Source organism: Daktulosphaira vitifoliae, unplaced genomic scaffold (genome assembly GCF_025091365.1).
Source record: "Daktulosphaira vitifoliae isolate Bord-2020 unplaced genomic scaffold, ASM2509136v1 Scaffold_4, whole genome shotgun sequence".
NCBI lineage: Eukaryota > Metazoa > Arthropoda > Insecta > Hemiptera > Phylloxeridae > Daktulosphaira > Daktulosphaira vitifoliae.
Window position 1 is genome coordinate 26,021,609 of NW_026099575.1, and position 21,030 is coordinate 26,042,638.

The 21,030-nt window shown below is 24.5% G+C and overlaps 3 protein-coding genes across 9 annotated transcripts; 1 reads left to right on the forward strand and 2 right to left on the reverse strand.

Moving 5' to 3' along the window:
• On the forward strand, positions 1-10,678 carry LOC126906274 (pre-mRNA 3'-end-processing factor FIP1). 4 transcript variants are annotated; one of them, XM_050686721.1, is made up of 11 exons: positions 1-333; positions 391-430; positions 1,515-1,918; positions 2,057-2,183; positions 2,256-2,476; positions 8,787-8,920; positions 8,990-9,101; positions 9,191-9,268; positions 9,326-9,501; positions 9,643-9,699; positions 10,324-10,678. In XM_050686721.1, exons 1-11 carry the CDS (start codon positions 166-168, stop codon positions 10,466-10,468), a joined length of 1,662 nt encoding a protein of 553 aa, XP_050542678.1. In that variant the 5' UTR covers positions 1-165; the 3' UTR covers positions 10,469-10,678. The 4 variants fall into 4 exon arrangements, with proteins under 4 accessions (XP_050542678.1, XP_050542679.1, XP_050542680.1 ...); XM_050686722.1 differs by lacking the exon at positions 2,256-2,476 and adding an exon at positions 4,566-4,786; XM_050686723.1 differs by lacking the exons at positions 2,057-2,183; positions 2,256-2,476 and adding exons at positions 4,367-4,493; positions 4,566-4,786.
• Positions 10,679-12,096: 1,418 nt separating this feature from the next.
• LOC126906275 (leucine zipper transcription factor-like protein 1) lies at positions 12,097-15,513 on the reverse strand. 3 transcript variants are annotated; one of them, XM_050686724.1, is made up of 7 exons: positions 15,410-15,513; positions 13,766-13,893; positions 13,507-13,701; positions 13,229-13,421; positions 12,681-12,803; positions 12,511-12,609; positions 12,097-12,410 (listed from the first exon to the last, which is right to left on the reverse strand). In XM_050686724.1, exons 1-7 carry the CDS (start codon positions 15,410-15,412, stop codon positions 12,273-12,275), a joined length of 879 nt encoding a protein of 292 aa, XP_050542681.1. In that variant the 5' UTR covers positions 15,413-15,513; the 3' UTR covers positions 12,097-12,272. The 3 variants fall into 3 exon arrangements, with proteins under 3 accessions (XP_050542681.1, XP_050542682.1, XP_050542683.1); XM_050686725.1 differs by lacking the exon at positions 15,410-15,513 and adding an exon at positions 14,333-15,345; XM_050686726.1 differs by lacking the exon at positions 15,410-15,513 and adding an exon at positions 14,106-14,324.
• Positions 15,514-15,701: 188 nt separating this feature from the next.
• LOC126906273 (exostosin-3) lies at positions 15,702-20,828 on the reverse strand. 2 transcript variants are annotated; one of them, XM_050686718.1, is made up of 13 exons: positions 20,525-20,826; positions 20,332-20,458; positions 20,115-20,266; positions 19,296-19,950; positions 18,701-18,990; positions 18,385-18,639; positions 18,108-18,318; positions 17,292-17,422; positions 17,099-17,224; positions 16,906-17,033; positions 16,192-16,465; positions 16,011-16,115; positions 15,702-15,946 (listed from the first exon to the last, which is right to left on the reverse strand). In XM_050686718.1, exons 1-13 carry the CDS (start codon positions 20,627-20,629, stop codon positions 15,842-15,844), a joined length of 2,664 nt encoding a protein of 887 aa, XP_050542675.1. In that variant the 5' UTR covers positions 20,630-20,826; the 3' UTR covers positions 15,702-15,841. The 2 variants fall into 2 exon arrangements, with proteins under 2 accessions (XP_050542675.1, XP_050542676.1); XM_050686719.1 differs by lacking the exons at positions 15,702-15,946; positions 16,011-16,115 and having other exon boundaries at positions 16,423-16,500; positions 20,525-20,828.
• Positions 20,829-21,030: the final 202 nt, after the last annotated feature.

The following is a 21,030-nucleotide window of genomic DNA, read 5'->3' on the forward strand; positions in this document are numbered from 1 at the left end:
TATCTGGTTTTTGTTTTTCGCTAAATCTTAAACCACCTACACTTGTACTACACTATTATATAAAACTCAATATATTGAATAAAATGATTTTCTATTTATTATGCGTTATTAACTATGATAAAATGGTATAATGTAGATTGTTAAAGTTTATTAAATTAGTGAATTATGGCTGATGCTAACACCGAAGTCGCTACTAATGAGCAAGCTGATGATGATCAGTGGTTATATGGTGATTCTAATTCTAATTTAGAACCATCTCAAAATTCCGATAAACTAGTTGAAAATGTGAAGCCAACAAAGCCTATTGAATTAGACAACGACGTTGAAGATGAAGTAATAAATCATATTTTTTTTTTTTTGAAAAAAAATTATTTAATTTATTATTTCTAGGAAGCACGACTTATGGAATTTTTAGCTAATCCCGTCCCAGGTAATCAAATTAATTTAAATATCAGTATATTTTTGGGACTAAATTAATTACAATCTCTGATGAAAAATTTGGTTTGTTTCCAATAAAAAAAAAATTAATATATGAATGTTTTAAAAATTACCATATATTAAAACTATAAATGTAATTATATAAAAAATAAATATATCTGAATCAGTAAAAGATATGTATTGTATGCTTATAAATCAAACAAGTTAAATTTTTAGTATAATTATAGTTTTATATTAAAATTATTTTTAAACTTGATGTAATTAATTAAATTTAAAGAATTTTTATTTGGTTCTTTGATTTTTATAGCAAGTTTTTTGCATTTAGAACAAATTTTGAAACATAACATTTTCAATATTTATTTTAGCTTCGATGCGAAGCTGAGAAGGTATTAATTTTACTATGATGTGTTTTTTTTTTTTTTTTAATGTCTGTTGCTACTTTTTCTCAGCTCTCACTGAACCGATTTCTTTCAAATATACGTCAAAAGATCATAAATCGTATCTAGTTGGAGACATTACCCTTAAAAATTGAAAAAAATTCCCTCGTTTCCCGAAAATGGGGGAAATATCCAAAAAAATTACAAATTTTGTCACTTTTTTTTCTTAAAACTTCCATAACTTTTTCAAAAATCAACAAATCAACATAATTTTTTCTTATACTAAAACCTTAGATATTTACCTTTCATTTGATATCGTTTTTTTGAAAATCTAACACTTATTCTGCTCACTGGGGGGATTTAAAATAGTAACTTTTTTACAAAAAATAACTTTTTCAACTTAATTTTTGAAAATATTCCGGAAATACTGCGTCCTTTAAACATATATCAAATTAAAGCTTATTTTATGTGCTATAAAATAAAAAAAAAAAATATGCTATTTTAACAAAAAATTTTTAAATTAGACACTATCTACAGATTTGCATTGAAGCGTTTTTTATGATAGTGATTTTAATCACTGTCAGATATCATCTATACTGGACTTAACTATGCTTACGACCCCACTGTGCTGGGTTTTTTTATAATATATTTTAACAATTTTTATATGTGTAATGATATATTATTATTATCTGTTTACAGATAGAATAGATGTACAATCTTCAATTCAAGAATTAAATGATGAATTTGATCATCCAAGAAGTCCAGAAACATTTTTAAACGGATCAGATATTAAGTCAGATTCAATAGTTGAACCCAATGATGGATCTTCTAGTATTAACATGATGGACACTTTAGGGGAAAGTACAACTGTTTCTGAAAAAATATCAGATGAAAATTATGAAAAGCAAGAAGCATTATCAGAAGATAGTGAAGATGATAGTGATGATGATATAGTAGTAGCTACTGGAAACTTTACATTATCTGCATTAGAGAATAATATACCATCACAAAACAATTTGAGTTCAGGGACAACGGGAATTAATTTGAAAAGAAATAATTTATTAACACTTACAAATAGTGCTGGCTTATCTGCCGGAAATAAAGTTAGTTTAGTAGTCACTTAAATTTTTATATAAGTATTGTTTGGTAATTTGTTATATAGAGTTTAAATAACTATTAAAATTGTAAACACTCAATACATCTTAAAATTCCAATTTAAATGTAATTTTTTTCTATTTTAGCAACAAGGTAAATTCAATGTTGAAGATTTCGAAGACGTTGGATCTATAAATGGTGTACCTGCTCACGAATTTTCTATTGAGACTACTGAAGAAAAGCCTTGGTTAAAACCTGGAGCTGATATAACTGGTATTACTTTAGTATTCAAAAGAACCTTATCAAAAGTTTTATTTAAATAACTTGTACTTTATTTCAATTTAGATTATTTCAATTATGGTTTTAATGAAAATACATGGTTAGCTTATTGTGAACGACAGAGAAAAATGAGATGTAATGAATCTTTAGTTGGTATGGCAACACTAGCTATGCACAATCAACTAATTTCTACTAGTACTGCAAATAATATGATTCCTACAATAGATGTTAAACCTATTACTAAATTTCAAACTCCTAATGCTCCTTCAAAAGAAAACACTATTGAGGTATTTATTTTAATAATATTTTTACATAGCGTAATGTTGCATGAATCCTGATTTTTTTAATTGAATCAAGCAAAATTATCCATGTTTCATCAAACTCAATCCAAATATTATTTCAAGCATTTTTCAAACGAACAACTTTATATCATTCGTGTAAACAATTAATACACTGTTTGATGATACTTGTTTGATCTTCAACTCGATTTATGAGAAAACAATTTAATTTGATTTTGTTTTGTTTTAATTTTGTACTAAATATTAATTGGAATGTTTTGTTATATTTGATTTATAAATCTAACATTTTATAAAAACACCAGTATATTTGTTTTATCCAAACATAACAACTATTTTTAAAAATTAGAAATTATACATTCATATGTAGAGTCCACTATTTAAGAGATGAATTTTTTTCAGATATTTTATTGTTTAGTTATTTAGTATAAATTAAGAATACGTAAAAACTTTTAAGTAGAAAAATGTGGTTCAAAACACTGTATTCACATAATTAAACTACTTATTTCAGGTTTTTTTTTTTTTTTCAAAAACTTAAAAAAAGCATAAATAACAAATACCAAAAAAAATCAAATCAAATTTCACATTGAATTTTATAAATGCCCAATTTTCTCTCTTATTCTACTTTATTTTTAGGGTTATCAAATAATCATTTAAATAATTTCCCTTAGGTGTTACTAAAGTAATACAAAAAGTCCTTAAAATTCTAGCCAGCCTAGTCTTTTTTCTACTTTTATGTTTGGACTAATTTTAAAATTATTTTTTCATCATACCCATTAAATCTAACTATTTCAATTATAACTAGTGATGGGCATTTTCAAATATTTTAAACTATCGAATGGTTTCAAAAAATATTCGATTAGTTCTATCTAAAATTTTTATTAAATACACTTAATTATAATTAGAAAATGGTATTTATAAAAATTTTCTAAAATTCATTTTTTGAATATAAATCATTCATAATTTTTGNCTTAATTTTTGAAAATATTCCGGAAATACTACGTCCTTTAAACATATATCAAATTAAAGCTTATTTTATGTGCTATAAAATAAAAAAAAAAAATTTGTCCCGACGACCTATCTTCTATGCGGAAATGGCTACCGTATNGCAGATGGCTACCGTATTCAAAAATATGCTATTTTAACAAAAATTTTTTAAATTAGACACTATCTACAGATTTGCATTGAAGCGTTTTTTATGATAGTGATTTTAATCACTGTCAGATATCATCTATACTGGACTTAACTATGCTTACGACCCCACTGTGCTGGGTTTTTTTATAATATATTTTAACAATTTTTATATGTGTAATGATATATTATTATTATCTGTTTACAGATAGAATAGATGTACAATCTTCAATTCAAGAATTAAATGATGAATTTGATCATCCAAGAAGTCCAGAAACATTTTTAAACGGATCAGATATTAAGTCAGATTCAATAGTTGAACCCAATGATGGATCTTCTAGTATTAACATGATGGACACTTTAGGGGAAAGTACAACTGTTTCTGAAAAAATATCAGATGAAAATTATGAAAAGCAAGAAGCATTATCAGAAGATAGTGAAGATGATAGTGATGATGATATAGTAGTAGCTACTGGAAACTTTACATTATCTGCATTAGAGAATAATATACCATCACAAAACAATTTGAGTTCAGGGACAACGGGAATTAATTTGAAAAGAAATAATTTATTAACACTTACAAATAGTGCTGGCTTATCTGCCGGAAATAAAGTTAGTTTAGTAGTCACTTAAATTTTTATATAAGTATTGTTTGGTAATTTGTTATATAGAGTTTAAATAACTATTAAAATTGTAAACACTCAATACATCTTAAAATTCCAATTTAAATGTAATTTTTTTCTATTTTAGCAACAAGGTAAATTCAATGTTGAAGATTTCGAAGACGTTGGATCTATAAATGGTGTACCTGCTCACGAATTTTCTATTGAGACTACTGAAGAAAAGCCTTGGTTAAAACCTGGAGCTGATATAACTGGTATTACTTTAGTATTCAAAAGAACCTTATCAAAAGTTTTATTTAAATAACTTGTACTTTATTTCAATTTAGATTATTTCAATTATGGTTTTAATGAAAATACATGGTTAGCTTATTGTGAACGACAGAGAAAAATGAGATGTAATGAATCTTTAGTTGGTATGGCAACACTAGCTATGCACAATCAACTAATTTCTACTAGTACTGCAAATAATATGATTCCTACAATAGATGTTAAACCTATTACTAAATTTCAAACTCCTAATGCTCCTTCAAAAGAAAACACTATTGAGGTATTTATTTTAATAATATTTTTACATAGCGTAATGTTGCATGAATCCTGATTTTTTTAATTGAATCAAGCAAAATTATCCATGTTTCATCAAACTCAATCCAAATATTATTTCAAGCATTTTTCAAACGAACAACTTTATATCATTCGTGTAAACAATTAATACACTGTTTGATGATACTTGTTTGATCTTCAACTCGATTTATGAGAAAACAATTTAATTTGATTTTGTTTTGTTTTAATTTTGTACTAAATATTAATTGGAATGTTTTGTTATATTTGATTTATAAATCTAACATTTTATAAAAACACCAGTATATTTGTTTTATCCAAACATAACAACTATTTTTAAAAATTAGAAATTATACATTCATATGTAGAGTCCACTATTTAAGAGATGAATTTTTTTCAGATATTTTATTGTTTAGTTATTTAGTATAAATTAAGAATACGTAAAAACTTTTAAGTAGAAAAATGTGGTTCAAAACACTGTATTCACATAATTAAACTACTTATTTCAGGTTTTTTTTTTTTTTTCAAAAACTTAAAAAAAGCATAAATAACAAATACCAAAAAAAATCAAATCAAATTTCACATTGAATTTTATAAATGCCCAATTTTCTCTCTTATTCTACTTTATTTTTAGGGTTATCAAATAATCATTTAAATAATTTCCCTTAGGTGTTACTAAAGTAATACAAAAAGTCCTTAAAATTCTAGCCAGCCTAGTCTTTTTTCTACTTTTATGTTTGGACTAATTTTAAAATTATTTTTTCATCATACCCATTAAATCTAACTATTTCAATTATAACTAGTGATGGGCATTTTCAAATATTTTAAACTATCGAATGGTTTCAAAAAATATTCGATTAGTTCTATCTAAAATTTTTATTAAATACACTTAATTATAATTAGAAAATGGTATTTATAAAAATTTTCTAAAATTCATTTTTTGAATATAAATCATTCATAATTTTCGAAATAATCATTTTACAAAAAAATGTTTCGTAAAAAAAAAATATGTAAAGTTAAATTTTCTAAAATATTGGTCTTGTAGTCAGATTTATAGTTTTGCTGTTTTAATAACACTAACAATCTAAATAGGATTGTTTAAAACTGTTTATTCGGGGTACTATGATTATAAATTGAATACAATTAATAATAAAAAAAATTAGTGATGGGCATTTTCAAATATTTTAAACTATCGATTAACTATTTGAATTGTTTTTATACCACCTAATATTTTATTTTTAGCATAAACTATCAAATATTTTAAAAACTATTCGAATATATTGTGTAACTATCAAATATTTTTACTATTCGATATTTCCCATCATTAATTATAACCCCCAGTTATTTATCAAAATCTGTTTCATCGGAATATTAACTAATCTCAAAACCGTACTATAAAATCTGCCATTTTTTTATTATCAACTATGAATCTAGTTGTTAAGAGTTTACTTGAATGTGTTTTTCTGATAAATTTTAAAATTTAGTTCTCCTTAATTTTTTTATATCAAAACAAATACCAAAAATGACAATTTTTCTTCCACTTCCTGTTTGATTGTGAATTTAATTGATAATAATCAATTAATTAATAATAAAAATAATTAAAATATAATAAATTAACCTCTTTATTAATATATTTGATTATTACTGCAGAAATATATACTTAATATTCACCATTAATGTTTTTAACTTTTGCTATATCTGATATGACAATCATTTTCTCTAAAACTATTGAGAATTTTAAACTTTTGTAAACAAAAAAAATTTTAGATTCAAAAAACTACAATAGTGAAGAGTTCAATCTATTTTTTTTTTGTTCCTTCAAGGATAAAAATCTTTATTTATAATTTTTTTTAAATAGGAATCTCTATTTTTAACTTTATAATATGATTGAATAAAAATTTACAAACAAGTATGTTCTTAAAATTTTTTTTATCCGATCAACTGTTTGCCTTTTAGACACTATTTAATGATTTGGATGTCATGTAAAAATTCTTTATTGATTTGGTTTTATAATACTAGCAACAATATATTACTATTATTATTATATTATTTACCAGCTTATGTATTTTTGGCAAACTATAAGCTAAACTTTTTCAACATTTAAAAATATTTATTAAAATTGGAATATTAGTATGAATGTTTTTAGCTTTGATGCAAAGCTGAGAAGGTATTGGTTTTACCATTATGCGTTTTTTTATGTCTGTCCTTAAGAATTCTTAACTCACGCTATATCTATTTTCATGATAATTTTATTAACAGAACCCGATTATAATAATTGAACTTATCGTCGCCAAAAATTAGAAAAACACCTTAATTTTAGATATTAAGATAAATATCTCAAAATTATGCAACCATAAAAACTAGAATTTTCAAAAAAAATTTATTCATTTTAAAACTTTTTTATAAAAACACAAATCCTATTGTAATTTTAATACAGTATACTAAAAACAGTAAGCTTTCATTTGATATTCTATTCATGGCATGTTTATATTGTTAAAAGAATATAGAAAAATAATGGTAAGAAATTATTTTATGTACTTTAATGTTCCCAAAGTAATTGGTTATTTAACAGAATAGTTTAGGTTAAACTATTGTGCAATATAACAAATATTTTAACAATCCTTTAATGTTTAATTGAAATTATGTTACAATAATTGTAAAATTACAAATATACAAATTATTGTGAAATTTAACAGATTAAACCATAGTGTTTTTTTATAATAGTGCTATTCACTGTCAGATATCATATATACTTGTTCAAACTATTCTGCATCCCCACTTTGCTAGGTTCTTCTTAATTTTAAACTATACATTATAAAAAATTAATCTAATTTAGAAAATGTTAAGTAAACAACTTTTGGACCAATATGCAGAAGTTATGTTGATTTTAAAATATACATTAAAAAAAAGATGTGGATTTACCTATTTATATCATTTAATATTTTTCACCCCTACTCTTCCTCCTGTCAACACAACAAATGTTCACATAAAAAACTTTTGAAGTACTGGTTAAAAAGTTGTTATGATTTCAAACTATGTAAAAAACAAAGCCTTTTATTTTATTTATGCATTTCAAAGGCTTATTTGATTTTCATTTTAAATTTAATTTTTATGGCTTCTTATATTTTGACTATTTCTATGAAAAATAATATTTTTTTGTTAAAAATATATATACTTATATAGTAATTTTAAATTATTACATTTTACATTTTATTCAACAGTTGAAAAAAAATATTTTTAATTATGAATGAAATATTTATAAAATCTTATTACGTTTTTTTAAGGACATTGATATAATATTATGATTTCAATATGTTTTTAAATTGAAATAATGGTTGCACCAACAAAGGCCTTTGCCTGTGACTACAGACATATCAAGTGTATATCACAATAAAATACCTATTTAAATAATTATTGTATAATGTTTTAATAATATTTATTCAGTTATAATTAGTATATAACATTCTCATAGTATGAATATTATAATTTTTGTGTCAGTAAACTTGACATTGTATTTTCTACTAAGAGAAATTGCATTATTTTTAAACTAATTGATAAACAACTCATTGAAATTCGCCTTCAGATGTCTTTTCTTTTATCATATTAAAGTACATTTCATTAGCTTTAATTTGACATAGGTTTTAAGAACATTTTAGAACATTATTAAAAATTTAAAAAAATAATGTTCAAATGGTGTTAATTATTCAATATTTTGGTTAATGTTTGAATTTCTGAAAACAGTATATTATCAGCAATGTTTAAAATATTGTTAAACAAATAGTTTCTAATGATTTATTTAATATTCAAACACTTAAAAAAATATTATCTATGACATAGTAAAATCAGTACCTTCTCAATTATTTTTTCGAAGATAAAAAAATAAAGACAATATGTTTTATGTATCTATGTTTATTTTAAAAAGCATCCTCTATATTTATATCTAATAACTTTTAGTGTTGTTTTATATGATTTAATTTACTTATATGTAGGTTATGACAGCTGAGAGAAGAGAATACAGTCGTAAACACTTTCCTACCCCAGATTTATCTGTACCACCACCAATAATACCTACAACGTTTGATGTACCCCCACCTATGATACCTGGTTCTATACCTCCTCCTGGGTAATATAATATTAAAACAATTCTCTTTTTAACAACTTATTACTAATATAATGTGTTTATATTTTATAGTTATGGCCCACCACCACCAATAAATTTGAATTTCGAACCTGAATACTATCCCCATGAACAAGATTCATATTATAATACATTTGAGCCCACACAAGATATGCAATGGAATCAAGTATATCTTGATATTTTACCAATATTAATTAACATAAAAATTATATAATTATAATGTATTGTTATTTAATAAATTTTATTATATTTTAGAGTTGGAATTCAAATATCAAAAGTATTGAAAACATTCCTACTCTTTCAAATGGTGATTCCTACAATAAATCTAGACCAGTGAGATTTTTTTAAGAATATAATAAAATGTACAAAATTATAAATAAGGTTTTTTAGGATGCTACAAGGGAAAAAGAATATTATGCAGCACGTGTAAAAAAAGAACCAGAAGAACGTGGTTTTGACCGTGAACGTGATGCCCGCAACCGTTACCGAGAAAGGGATCGTGAAAGAGATCGAGACAGAGATAGGGATAGAGATAGAGATAGAGAACGTAGTAGGCATAGGGATAGGTAAGAAGTCATTAAATTGAATTTTAATTTAAAATTGTCATCTCATTAAGTTTTATTTTATGGTTCATTAATTTTATCAATTAATGTATATAATATATTAGTTAAAATAGTTAAGTTGAGCAATTTTTTTTTTTTTTTTAGTGATGGAATTGATAGTCCTGAAACAAGTTATAAAGAAGAAAGAGAATATAAACACAAGTAATTTATTAATATTTTTTCCTTTTTTTTTTTTTACAAAATTTTTAATCTTACCTTTTTTATGAAATATTAATTTTTATCATTCAAAAAATGATATTGTGCTAACTTATTGTTACTTATTCAATGGGGTTTCAACTTTGATTTTCTGTTTTTTATGTAAACCCTATAAAAACAGGAATTATTGTTACCATAGTAATTAGATAAACGATGTGATGTGCCTGCATTAGGATTGGATTTTAAGTAATCACAAACACTTTTCAAATTAATATTAAATAATTTAGTCAGTTTCTCAAAGAAATGGTTGCTTATAAAATGAGGAACTCTAAATAAAGGTCAACCATTTATTATAAAAATATGAAATCAGTAATATTTTGTTATAGCTTTGGAACTGTTTGGTACTGTGCTATAAATATGGTTATGTAAAAATGTGCTATATGGTTTAGTAAAATAATCATTCTAACCACTCTACCTTAAAAATATCTTTATCTTGAAACTTTATTGCTAATCTACCTTCTCATTGATACTTATTTCTTATTCTAATCATAGACTATTTTAAATAAGTCCTAAGCTATACTTTATCCAAAATTCTATAGTTATTATTTTCTAATAATTATTTCTTGGTAGGTCACATCGCCATCGTTCTCGAAGTCGTAGCCATGAAAAGCGATCCAGAAAACATAAGTCTCGTAGTAGAAGTGGTTCAAGGCATCGTCATAAGAAGAAGAAGAAGAAGTCAGAGAAAAGCAAAGATGATGATAACAGTGAATAATTATTACTGTTTATGTTTTTTACTAATTTTTTAATAATTAAAAATCATTACTATTATTATATAATAATAGTATATAATAATATACACATTGTCATCAAATTGTGTTAAAGTTCATATGCTATTCATAGCATTCAAATAATAAAATTGAAGGCAGATTTTTTTTCAAAATCTATCATTTACTTTAAATAAAATCTAATAATTTTTTATTTATTTTAAAATACTTTTTTTTTACTCGTTCCATAATTTATGCATGATATGATTAGGTGTACAATAAGTAAATTATTTTATCTACTTATCATATAAATAAGTAAAGATGATGTCACAATAATTCCACACTGATAATTTCGCGCCAAACAATTCTGCGCTAGAAATATTTATAAAAAATTTTAATTAATAATTGTCTATGTTGTATTATATTAAATATGGTTAACTTGTCATATCATCACCAAAAATAAAAAGGTTGTAATACATAATAGTTTAATTTTTAGTAACTACTTTTAAAAATAGAATTATCATACATTTATATGAAACTTTTGATTTTTAATTAAGTCAATTTACTATATAGTGACACAGCTATATTTAAGGCTTAACATCTTTCATAGACTCTGATCCCTACATATTTTACATATTGTAATTTATATATAAAAGACTAGGGCACATCTGAATGTAGGGTAGATTTGAATTGATTAAATAAAACTAGTAATGATAAAGTAATTTCACATAAATAAACATATCAAATGTTGAGTACAACAAGACCAATTTTTTGTATTTTACGTGAACTTAGTTTATTGCTACAACTAGTTCATTAATCATGTTCCACATTCAAATATGCCCCAATCTCTCCTACATTTTACATTATTCACAACCTAATTTTATACATGCTTAGTTATAATAAAATACTTATCTATTATTTTATTACAGCTATTTTGAGTTGTTTATTTTATTTTTCTTCAATCTCTGTTAAAATTTTTCATCATTACCTTTATTTTTTCAATAAGTAAGCCTATAAAAATAAAGTTTTTGCGACCTTTTTCATTTTTTTAAATTCAAAATTCCATTTTTAAAAAATAGAAAGTTGTCTTACAATTAAAAGCCAATGTGTTAAGATGAGTTAGAAGCAGATAAATAAGAATTTTAAGTCACAAACTTTAAAATTTGTAAATTAGTTGGTGAGTGGCCAATGCTCTCATTAACCTATGTGCTCAACATCAACTATAATACATAATTATAAAGTTTAATTATTTAAAAATCTTTTGAATTTAAAATAATTATTATTTTTGGTTTAATTTTATTATAGAGTATTAATATATTACATAATCTTTTTACTTTCATTTTATAAGTAAACTAGTACTTCAATAAAATATATATGAAGCCAAATTTTCATAAATCCAGTGAATAGATTAATATCTTGGAGATTTTCAAAGAAAGTGATAAAAAGAAAATTTCCTGATCCACTAAAAAAAAATCATTATTTTATCTATCATAGGATCTAATTTTATTTTAAACAAAAATTAACAACTTTATATTTATTAATAAATAAGAATCTAGTCTAATTAAAAATATTAAATATATAAATTCTGGAGTGAATTGTTACAAAAATACATATTATTTTATCATAAAATAAAAACTTTAGATTAAATTAAAATATATTACAGAATAATTAAATGCATAATTTTTTTATATGTAAAAATAAATACTTTGTTTATTAAATTGTTTAAAATACTTCTTTTTAAGTAGGCGATAGTCCAAGGGGCTCCTACATCCTTCATTAGGTCTGGTTTTATTATACTTGCTCAGACTAAAATTAAACACTTTCATTGTTATCTTCTTTTTCATATACTTGTAATTTATCTCTTAATTCACGAACTTGCTCATTTTTTTTTGTAATTATGTCTTTCATATTAATGTATGCTACTGTGTCATTAAATTTTCTTTCTAGTTCCTATAAAAAAAAAAACAATAATAATCATTTAGATTTTATTTTAAAGGTAAAATTTTAACAAGCTTAAGTTTTTGTAATCAAAAAAATTTTAACTCCATACTAAATTAGCCAATTTTAATTGTGATTGAGTTATTTTTAATTCACTTTCAAGCTTATTTAAAGCTATTTTACATTTTTCATGATCATTTTCTTCAATATTCTATTAATTAATAAATTTAATTAGTATTGTGTACAAAATTAGGAACTTAAAAAATGTAAAATGCAATCTACCAGTATTTCTTGAGTTTGTACTTCAATATCTTTTAACTGTGTATAATTATTTGCATTTATATTTTTATTTTTCTCTTCTACAAGTAATCTCAATGCTTTTCTTTCTTTGTCAACTTCATCAAACTTTAAAAAAAAACGAAATATAAAATAGTGTATCTTAAAAATAATAATAATTGAGTTTAGAAATCAACACTGATTTTCTATTTCTTTTTTTATATTATAATACACGAATTTACTTCAACTATTTTAGTTGTAGTATTTTACTGTTTGTATACATTTATCGTCTCAAACATTATATGATTATGAGTTCAAATATACTATTTTAATTAAACAAAAAATGCTAAGTATATTAAACAAAATAAGTATTTTTTTTAATCTAATTATATTCTCTACCTAAATTCTGACTTGGAAGTCCTACTAAAATTGAAAATTAATTTTAAATGACAAGAAAAATGTTAATGCTGAACACTGATCATTACTAAAAGATCTTTTATAATTAGACCTAATTATAATTAAACATTTTAGTAGTACATAAATTATGTACTTACACTATCTTTTAAATACTTTAAATCATTAAGTAGTTTACAATTGTCACTCTCTAATTGTTCTAATCTTTTATGCAACATATCAGCAAAATCATTTGAAATTTGATCCCTTATTGGAATAAGTTTCTTTTTTGTAGCTAACTGATTAATCACATTATACTGAGATTTGTATTTTTCTACTTCAAGAAGCAAATCTCTGAAAAATTGCACAATATTTTTTTATTTGCAATAAACAACTAAGGAGTTACCTTATTTTGTATAATATGTGTAAAGTAATTTACTTGTTTTGCATTTCTGAAATATCTACATTCAACCTAAGATGCCACTTTTCTGCCTGTTGAAAAAACTGATGCATCATTAAAATATTAGTATTGGTAAATGCTGTCAACTCACAATCAATTTCATTTTTTACAATGTTTTCCAAATTATTTATGAAATTGGTAACTTCTTCTTTAGTGAATGTTTCATCTAACAAACTGATCAGTTATGTTAAAATTAATTACTTATAATATGCATAAATAGATTATGGTATGGGTGTACTTTGCTTTTAACATTTCCTCAAATGACTTTTCTACAGCTACAATTGATTGTTTATTGTGGTGATTCATAAACTCTACATAGTTATCCACAACAGTTTTGTGATGGTCATTCACAGAAATATTTCCATCCTAAAATAAAATTTTTTCACTCAGTAATTATTAAACTCTCAGAATAACCTAAACCTAAATATTGAAAAAGTTGTTTCTCATTTTACTTTGTAACTTAAGGATACAACACTCAACAATTAATTGTCGAGTATTGCAAATAACAAAATTGTCGTTAATTAAAATAAAAATTAGTTATGTTGAAACATTGACGTAACCAGAACTAGATCTAATACCAATTAATAAACAAATTAAAGCAGGCCCAATTGATTGTGGGGTGTCACAATTTGTTAATTCAAGGACATTCTTAAAGGGTTATAGCCTAAAACTCGTCTAAAGATCGCAGTTTCAACTGAAAGTTTTAGTATCAGGAATTCATAAGAATCATTGATAGGTAACATCATCTCAACATGAATTCCATGTACGAAATTTTAATCTTATTAAAAAACAGTATCCCACTCACGGTCCGTTCACTATGTCGTAATTATTTTGTATTTCAGTGCACCAGCGCTCTTTAGGATTATAAAAAATGTCACCATGATATCAATTACGGCTATCACATTTTCCGTAATATGGAAAACTGAAAGAGCCGCCATGGCATAAGATAATATGCTATGTCGCGTATCACGTATGCTTTTGCATATGACATTGCCATGGCACCTGACTATACGAGTAACGTGACTTGTACGTTGCTATCTCGACGAACCGCTGGACACCTCGTAACATGTGACGGTGTACATTAGTCTTTATGAATTACTAGTACTTGATTTTCATATTTGTCACAAATATCAAATCCGTCTAAATCATAAATTGGTTTCATTGTGATTATGAACTCGTTGCGCCTTACCTAATGTATTCCTAGTACATTTTAATATTGCAAATTTTCTAACTAGTAGTACAGAATCGTAATTTGGATTTTTATAAATGATGTTTTACACGAGATCTTGTCCAGGGGCGAGTTAGGGGTTGAAATGATAATAATTGTATGTTTGAGATGTAATTTAAAGAATTAGTAAATTTGTTTCTCATGTATAACAACATGTGAAAAACTGAATACATCACTTTGTCAATCATATTGGGCAGCACCAAACATGGGTTGGGCCCAAATTTTATTATTACAACTAGGGACTTAGCTCCTCCAAAATTTTTTAGAAAACTACGTAAGTTGTTACATTAAGCATTTTAGATTGGAGAAAAATTCGTATCGTCAAAAATTTTATTTTAGTATTTATTTATCTTGGCCTGTATCGATTTTTTTTTTGAGGGTAAAAAGCAATGCTCATTTTATATATATTAATTTGTTGGGTAGATCTAACCTTGAACGTATTTATAATTTTTTCTTATGGGTTTTATCTAAGAAAAATTGTTCACCCCTACTTGTAATAAAACCAAGTCATTTTTTTAGTTTTTATGCGGGATTGACCTAAAAATCCCTATTAATAAATCACTTTTATGAATGATGGTAATATTTCGCATTTTAGGTAAATTATATACATGGTAAACATAATAATTAATAATAAATAAGTAAAAATATATTTACCATAGTTACACAAATTTTTGAATGACAGATATTATTACTTTATAATTGGTTTTGAAAACTTAACAAAAAAATTTATTTTAAAATGTTATTTTTTAAATTGTTTTATATTTAAAGCTAAAAAATACATTAATCAATACAACACATGAGATATGAGTTGTTATTATGATGGTAACTAAGCAACAACATTATATGGCATCTTTCAAATAACACAATAAAATAAGTTTACTTAACTAGTATTAATTAAAAAACGAAATTTAATTTAATAAATAAGTAGTACTAAATTTATATTTTAGAGTTAAGAATGGAGTTTATTAATTAATTATATTAATAATGTCAAATTTGATCAGTCTTGTTCATAATTATAAATAATTCCAGATTTTAATCTCAATTTAATTAAATATTAAAATATAATATTAATTAATCAAAATTCTTTTAAATGAACTTAAAGCATTTCTGTTTATCGTGTGGTATTCGAGTTTTGAAAAGAATAGAATCCACACGGAATTGTGTATTTAAAAGTGGTGTATATCCAAATATCTAAATTTAAAAAAAAGAAAAATTATATTATAATTGGATAAAATTTGTAAAAATATACATTTACCTCTGTAAAAAAATTAATGCACTTATGACGTTCTAAGAAATGAGTTTCATCTTCTGATAGAGAAACTGGGCATCCTGGACACCGAAAAGTCCAGCGAGATGTAACCTAAAACAACAAGAGAACATGTTTGTAAATAGAATTTGATATATTTAACAGTTTAGTAATTCAAATGATTTCCAACCTTAACTGGTGGTTTATTAGTAACATGAGAAACCAAATAGTTCATAGCAATATCTTCACAATTCATATACTGATCAACTTTATCTCTTATAGCTTGGGGCAACCAATACGAGTACAAATATAAATAATACTTATGAACAAAAGCAGCCCCTGTCAAAACCATTGATAGTTCACAACTGTAATTAGAATTATACAACCAACCACCATGGTTAAGATCTAACGCATGGAAACGACCAGGAAATCCAACAACTCTATCACGTTGTTCTCTCCAAACTCTATTGTCGATAAACAAAGTTATTATACAAATTAACTATAAAAACAGAATTAAGTATAATTAAGACACAAAAGTAAAAATAAATGTGCATTATCAATATATTAATAAGATTTTTTTATATTGTACCAATAATGTACACTCACATTATTGGTATATTTTTTTAATTAAGATGAAAAAAGATTAAATGGTCATCAATATAAATATGTAGCTTGTCTAATAAAGCCTACGTCAAAAAAAATTAAAACGTGCACTTTTTTAATATAAAAAAAAACAACTATTATAAAATAACATTTATTATATAATTCAGATCTCCCCTAAAAAAAAAACATTCCATTTATCACTAGATTTATTGATATATGTTTATTCTATGTATACACACTTCATATATATGAAGAATATAATTTTTTTAAGATTAAAAAACTGTTCTTTTATGAAATTTACCTGAATCCAAACATAATTTCATCATGCCTCAAATGTGCATCGTCATCAACTGATAAAACAGCTTCTGTTTCAATAGCTTCATAAGGTAAAAACCGATTGTTTAGACTGTTTTTTGCTGCATGAATAACCTATGATTTTAATATTTTTTTGTTAATGTCATTTTAAGAAAGAAAATCATAAATGGGCTAATTACATGAATAGGTACACCAATTTCTGGCCATCGTAAGTCTTCTAAGGGAGGTTTAGGAGAATTCCAAACAACAATTACTTTGTTTAAGTATGGCAAACCATTAAGTCGACTCAATGAGTTCATCAAAACCTATTGAATAATTTTTAAATAATAAAAAATAATATTACATTTCATTAAAAAAAAAAGTTAATTGTACTTGATCACGCTCATATGTTAGAATTACTATTGTAAACTGCTCTCTTGGTGAATTGCCACCAAGACTTTGACAAAATTCTTTCCCTGCCCCACCAGCTCCATTATTAATTGGACGAAAACCTTTACCAGAACCTAAAATTATAATAATAACAAAAGTTTGATTTATATAAAATTTTACATTAAGTTTCATTTAAATTTTTTAAGGAAGAATTTTTTTAAATCATTTGTTAAAAAAATTAGGATTAATGTAGTGGTGTGACACTAGAGATTATCAAAAGTGTACTGTAAATCATGTAAAATAAGAGGCATAGTTCAGAATTAGAATCAATAACCTACGACATCATAGAAACAAATCTTACCACTAGATCACTTATGATTCAGATACCAATACATATTTTTAAAGGTTGATAATGTAATCAACAATGTAATGGCTGAGGGAAACATGGTTCTATACCAGGTGTGTACTACATACAAACTTGATTGGTTAAGTTTGGTATTAGATTTAAATTAGTTATTTTTTCTTTTAATAAGTTTTCTCAACAAACTTTGTATTACTATTACTATCAATTGGTGGTTTGCTTAAGAAACTTGATAAAATATTTGAACTAATATAATTGGTTTGGGAAAAGATATAACAATCAGTACATATTAACCTTAACATATTAAAAGTTAAATACAATGACCTTAAATATAAGATAAATTGTATCATAAAAAAACACAGGAATAAATGTTTATAATAGTTTATAAAATATAAATTAAAAAATATAATCTAAATATACATAAAATATTTTTTTTTAATGAATAGAGTAATACTAACCAATAAATTTAGCATCCGAAGGAAGTAATATGTCAAAAGGTGTATAAGGATAAAGTTTAAATGGATCACCCCAACCATTCCATAGTTCATATCCTTGGAGTTTCATAATTGTAAAGTTTCTTAAAAAAACTGGTGAAGCATAAGAAGGTTCCAATGGACCTAAACTTTCTTCTGGTTCTGCATCAGGTATAATAGGTTCCATCTTAATTGGCTAACGTTTAAAATTGTTGTTAAAACACATTGAATTAAAATTTATGTTGAGTGTGTGAATTTTTACCTTAAAGTTTTCATTAAATATGCTAGGAGATGGTATGTCAATCACTGGTAATGGTGGTATACCAATTCTATTACGTACTATAGAAAGGGTAGTATCTAACACAGCTTGAACAGTGCTAAGATATTTTTCATACAACATTCGTCCTTGTTTTCTCATTGATAGTATGTCATTATCTGACACAGTTCTCAATAACCAATGTAATTCTGGAATTCGTTCCCCTGCAAGACAAATTGCAGCTTTGCACCAATCTAAAACCTTAAAATAAAATTAATAATTAAAATCAATTATTTTGAGTTAGGAAAATTTAAATTTATACTTCATCAAATGGTAATCCTATTTTATCATATTCCAAAAATACAGGTATGGCACCAAATTTTAAAGACTCATATAAACGTGTTTGTGACATAGCAGTTGAAATCATATCCTTATCAAGAGGTGCTGGAATCAATGTGAATGTGGATAGCATTAAAAATGATTTACGACTTATTTCAGTACCACATAAACACCAATCTATTATGTTACTTTCAATTCTTTGGTTATCACAATTAGTCTTTAAGTAAAATTGATCAACAGATGTTTTAGAAATAAATTCATTCATCATTTCGACTAAAAAATAAAAAATATACTTTTAATTGATCTCACTTATTCAATTTACTAATTATTAAGACAAATGTTTCATTTGAGTTACTAATAAATTATGATAAATGAATATTTAAATCATACATATTATTTACATGACATTTAAAAGACATAAGATAGATAGATTATTATTTAATCTCCTAACAAAATTTTTTACTTAGAAATTCTATTATAAAAAATAATAAATGAAAATTTTTAAATTTGAAAAAGGACAAATGCAAATAAAAGAATATTTTGGTTGTACAAGAATTATCTATTTATTTATTTCTTACCAAAATTTTGTTGATTGTTATTAAGAAAATTTACATTTTTGTATCCTTCAAAAGACAATAAATATTTTCTTCTAGCTGGTAACATATATGGAGAATCTATCCAAACTTCCCCTCCAGGAGGTCCAATACAAGCAGGTAACAAAATATCATGACCCAGGCGAAAATTGGTTTTGTTCCAAAATGATTGTGCAATTATTGAACGTCCAAAATTTATATTCTCATCATATTTAGGTGGTTCAAAAATCTTTTTAGTCAAATAAATCAAAATATGATTTCTCCCATCTCCTCCCCAAAATGAAAGGTTTTTTAATTGATTATTTGTAATTTCACTATCAATTTCACCAATTAAAGCAACATATACACAAGCATTATTTGAACTATTAGTAAAATGTGCATTATATCGTAAAACTTGTAAAACAATTTTGTTAAAAGATACAGATGTTATTTTAGAATTTTCATCATTATTATAAAAATAAAATGGAAACCCTGAAGTCAATGAACACCGAGAATAATCAAAACAATTTTTCATATTTTGACACCAATAAGGATTAGTTGAAAGTGGTATATTTATAGGAGATGATTGTGATAATATAGGTATAGGTGGTGCAAGACGAGGAGTATTTTGCATAACTGCTTCATTTTCAGCAACCTGAGCCTAAAAGTAAATCAAATAAATTGCACTGTGTTTAAAAGAAAATATACACATATCTATATATAGGTGTTCAGTAAGAAAGGAAATAGGCCAGTTGTTACAATGAGAACAATAGAAACCCATTTCCTTACTTACTGAACACCCCATAATAATATATAAACAATTACTTGTTTTACAGATATTTTCAATTTTTCCAATTCACTCTTTTCATGCAAATATTCTACTTTAGCATCCTCTATTTTTTTTTGGATTACTGAAAGTTCAGAAAGAAGTTTTTGTCTTTGACCCTCTATATTTCTTAATTCATTGTTCACTGAATCTTGAAAATAATTATAATATTTTTTAACATATTGAAACTAATATTTAGTCAAAATGAATAAATACTTTTAATTCTATTTAATTCTAAAATTCTATGCTTCAAATCGGAGGCCTTAAGAGTCCCATAGTCTTCATACACATCCAATTTTGCATGTCGAGTATTATAAGAATAATCAAATCCATTTTTATCTTCCTATAATTATAAATTTTAATTGGTATATAAAACAAATAAGTCTTGTTATTTCTAAAATATACTTACATTTGATAAGTAATAATGACCTATTAACGGAATAACTACAAGTAATACTAGAACGATTAAAACCAAACGTAATTTTAGTTTCACAATAGAAAAATTTATAAACATTAAGTTAAATATAAAAAATACACAATAAAAGAAACTGAAATAAGTAATGTTTTTTAATTAAAAATAAAACGTCATATATACAGACTTTAATTAAATAAGCAATGAAAGTTTTTCCAGTTAGAACCTTAAAACAATACAATTTTAAATAAAATATTTTATGTTCTATTTATTTACGTATCTTATCTCACTATTCCATGCCGAACATTTGTTATCAATCTTTGAACACGCAAGGCAATTAGTAATCTTTTTGTTATGGTAACGTTTATCATTAAGTATCCACAAAAAAGAAGTTTATATTGAAACATAGTAAAATGAATAATTTATTATTATTATTATGATAATTACTTATTGATTTTACTATGATATTGAAATATATTAATATATATATATATATATATATA

Bases quoted from the DNA above. Each gene is read 5' to 3' on its own strand.
- LOC126906274 (XM_050686721.1), top strand. From the start codon at position 166: ATGGCTGATGCTAACACCGAAGTCGCTACTAATGAGCAAGCTGATGAT. The intron at 9,269-9,325 runs GTGAGATTTTTT...AAGGTTTTTTAG, and splicing joins CCTACAATAAATCTAGACCA to GATGCTACAAGGGAAAAAGA. The intron at 9,502-9,642 runs GTAAGAAGTCAT...TTTTTTTTTTAG, and splicing joins CGTAGTAGGCATAGGGATAG to TGATGGAATTGATAGTCCTG.
- LOC126906275 (XM_050686724.1), bottom strand. The intron at 13,702-13,765 runs GTACACCCATAC...ATAACTGATCAG, and splicing joins GAGGAAATGTTAAAAGCAAA to TTTGTTAGATGAAACATTCA. The intron at 12,610-12,680 runs GTAGATTGCATT...ATTAATTAATAG, and splicing joins TACAAACTCAAGAAATACTG to AATATTGAAGAAAATGATCA.
- LOC126906273 (XM_050686718.1), bottom strand. From the start codon at position 20,629: ATGTTTATAAATTTTTCTATTGTGAAACTAAAATTACGTTTGGTTTTA. The intron at 17,225-17,291 runs GTACAATTAACT...ATTATTCAATAG, and splicing joins TAACATATGAGCGTGATCAA to GTTTTGATGAACTCATTGAG. The intron at 15,947-16,010 runs GTAAATGTATAT...TTTTAAATTTAG, and splicing joins GCATTAATTTTTTTACAGAG to ATATTTGGATATACACCACT.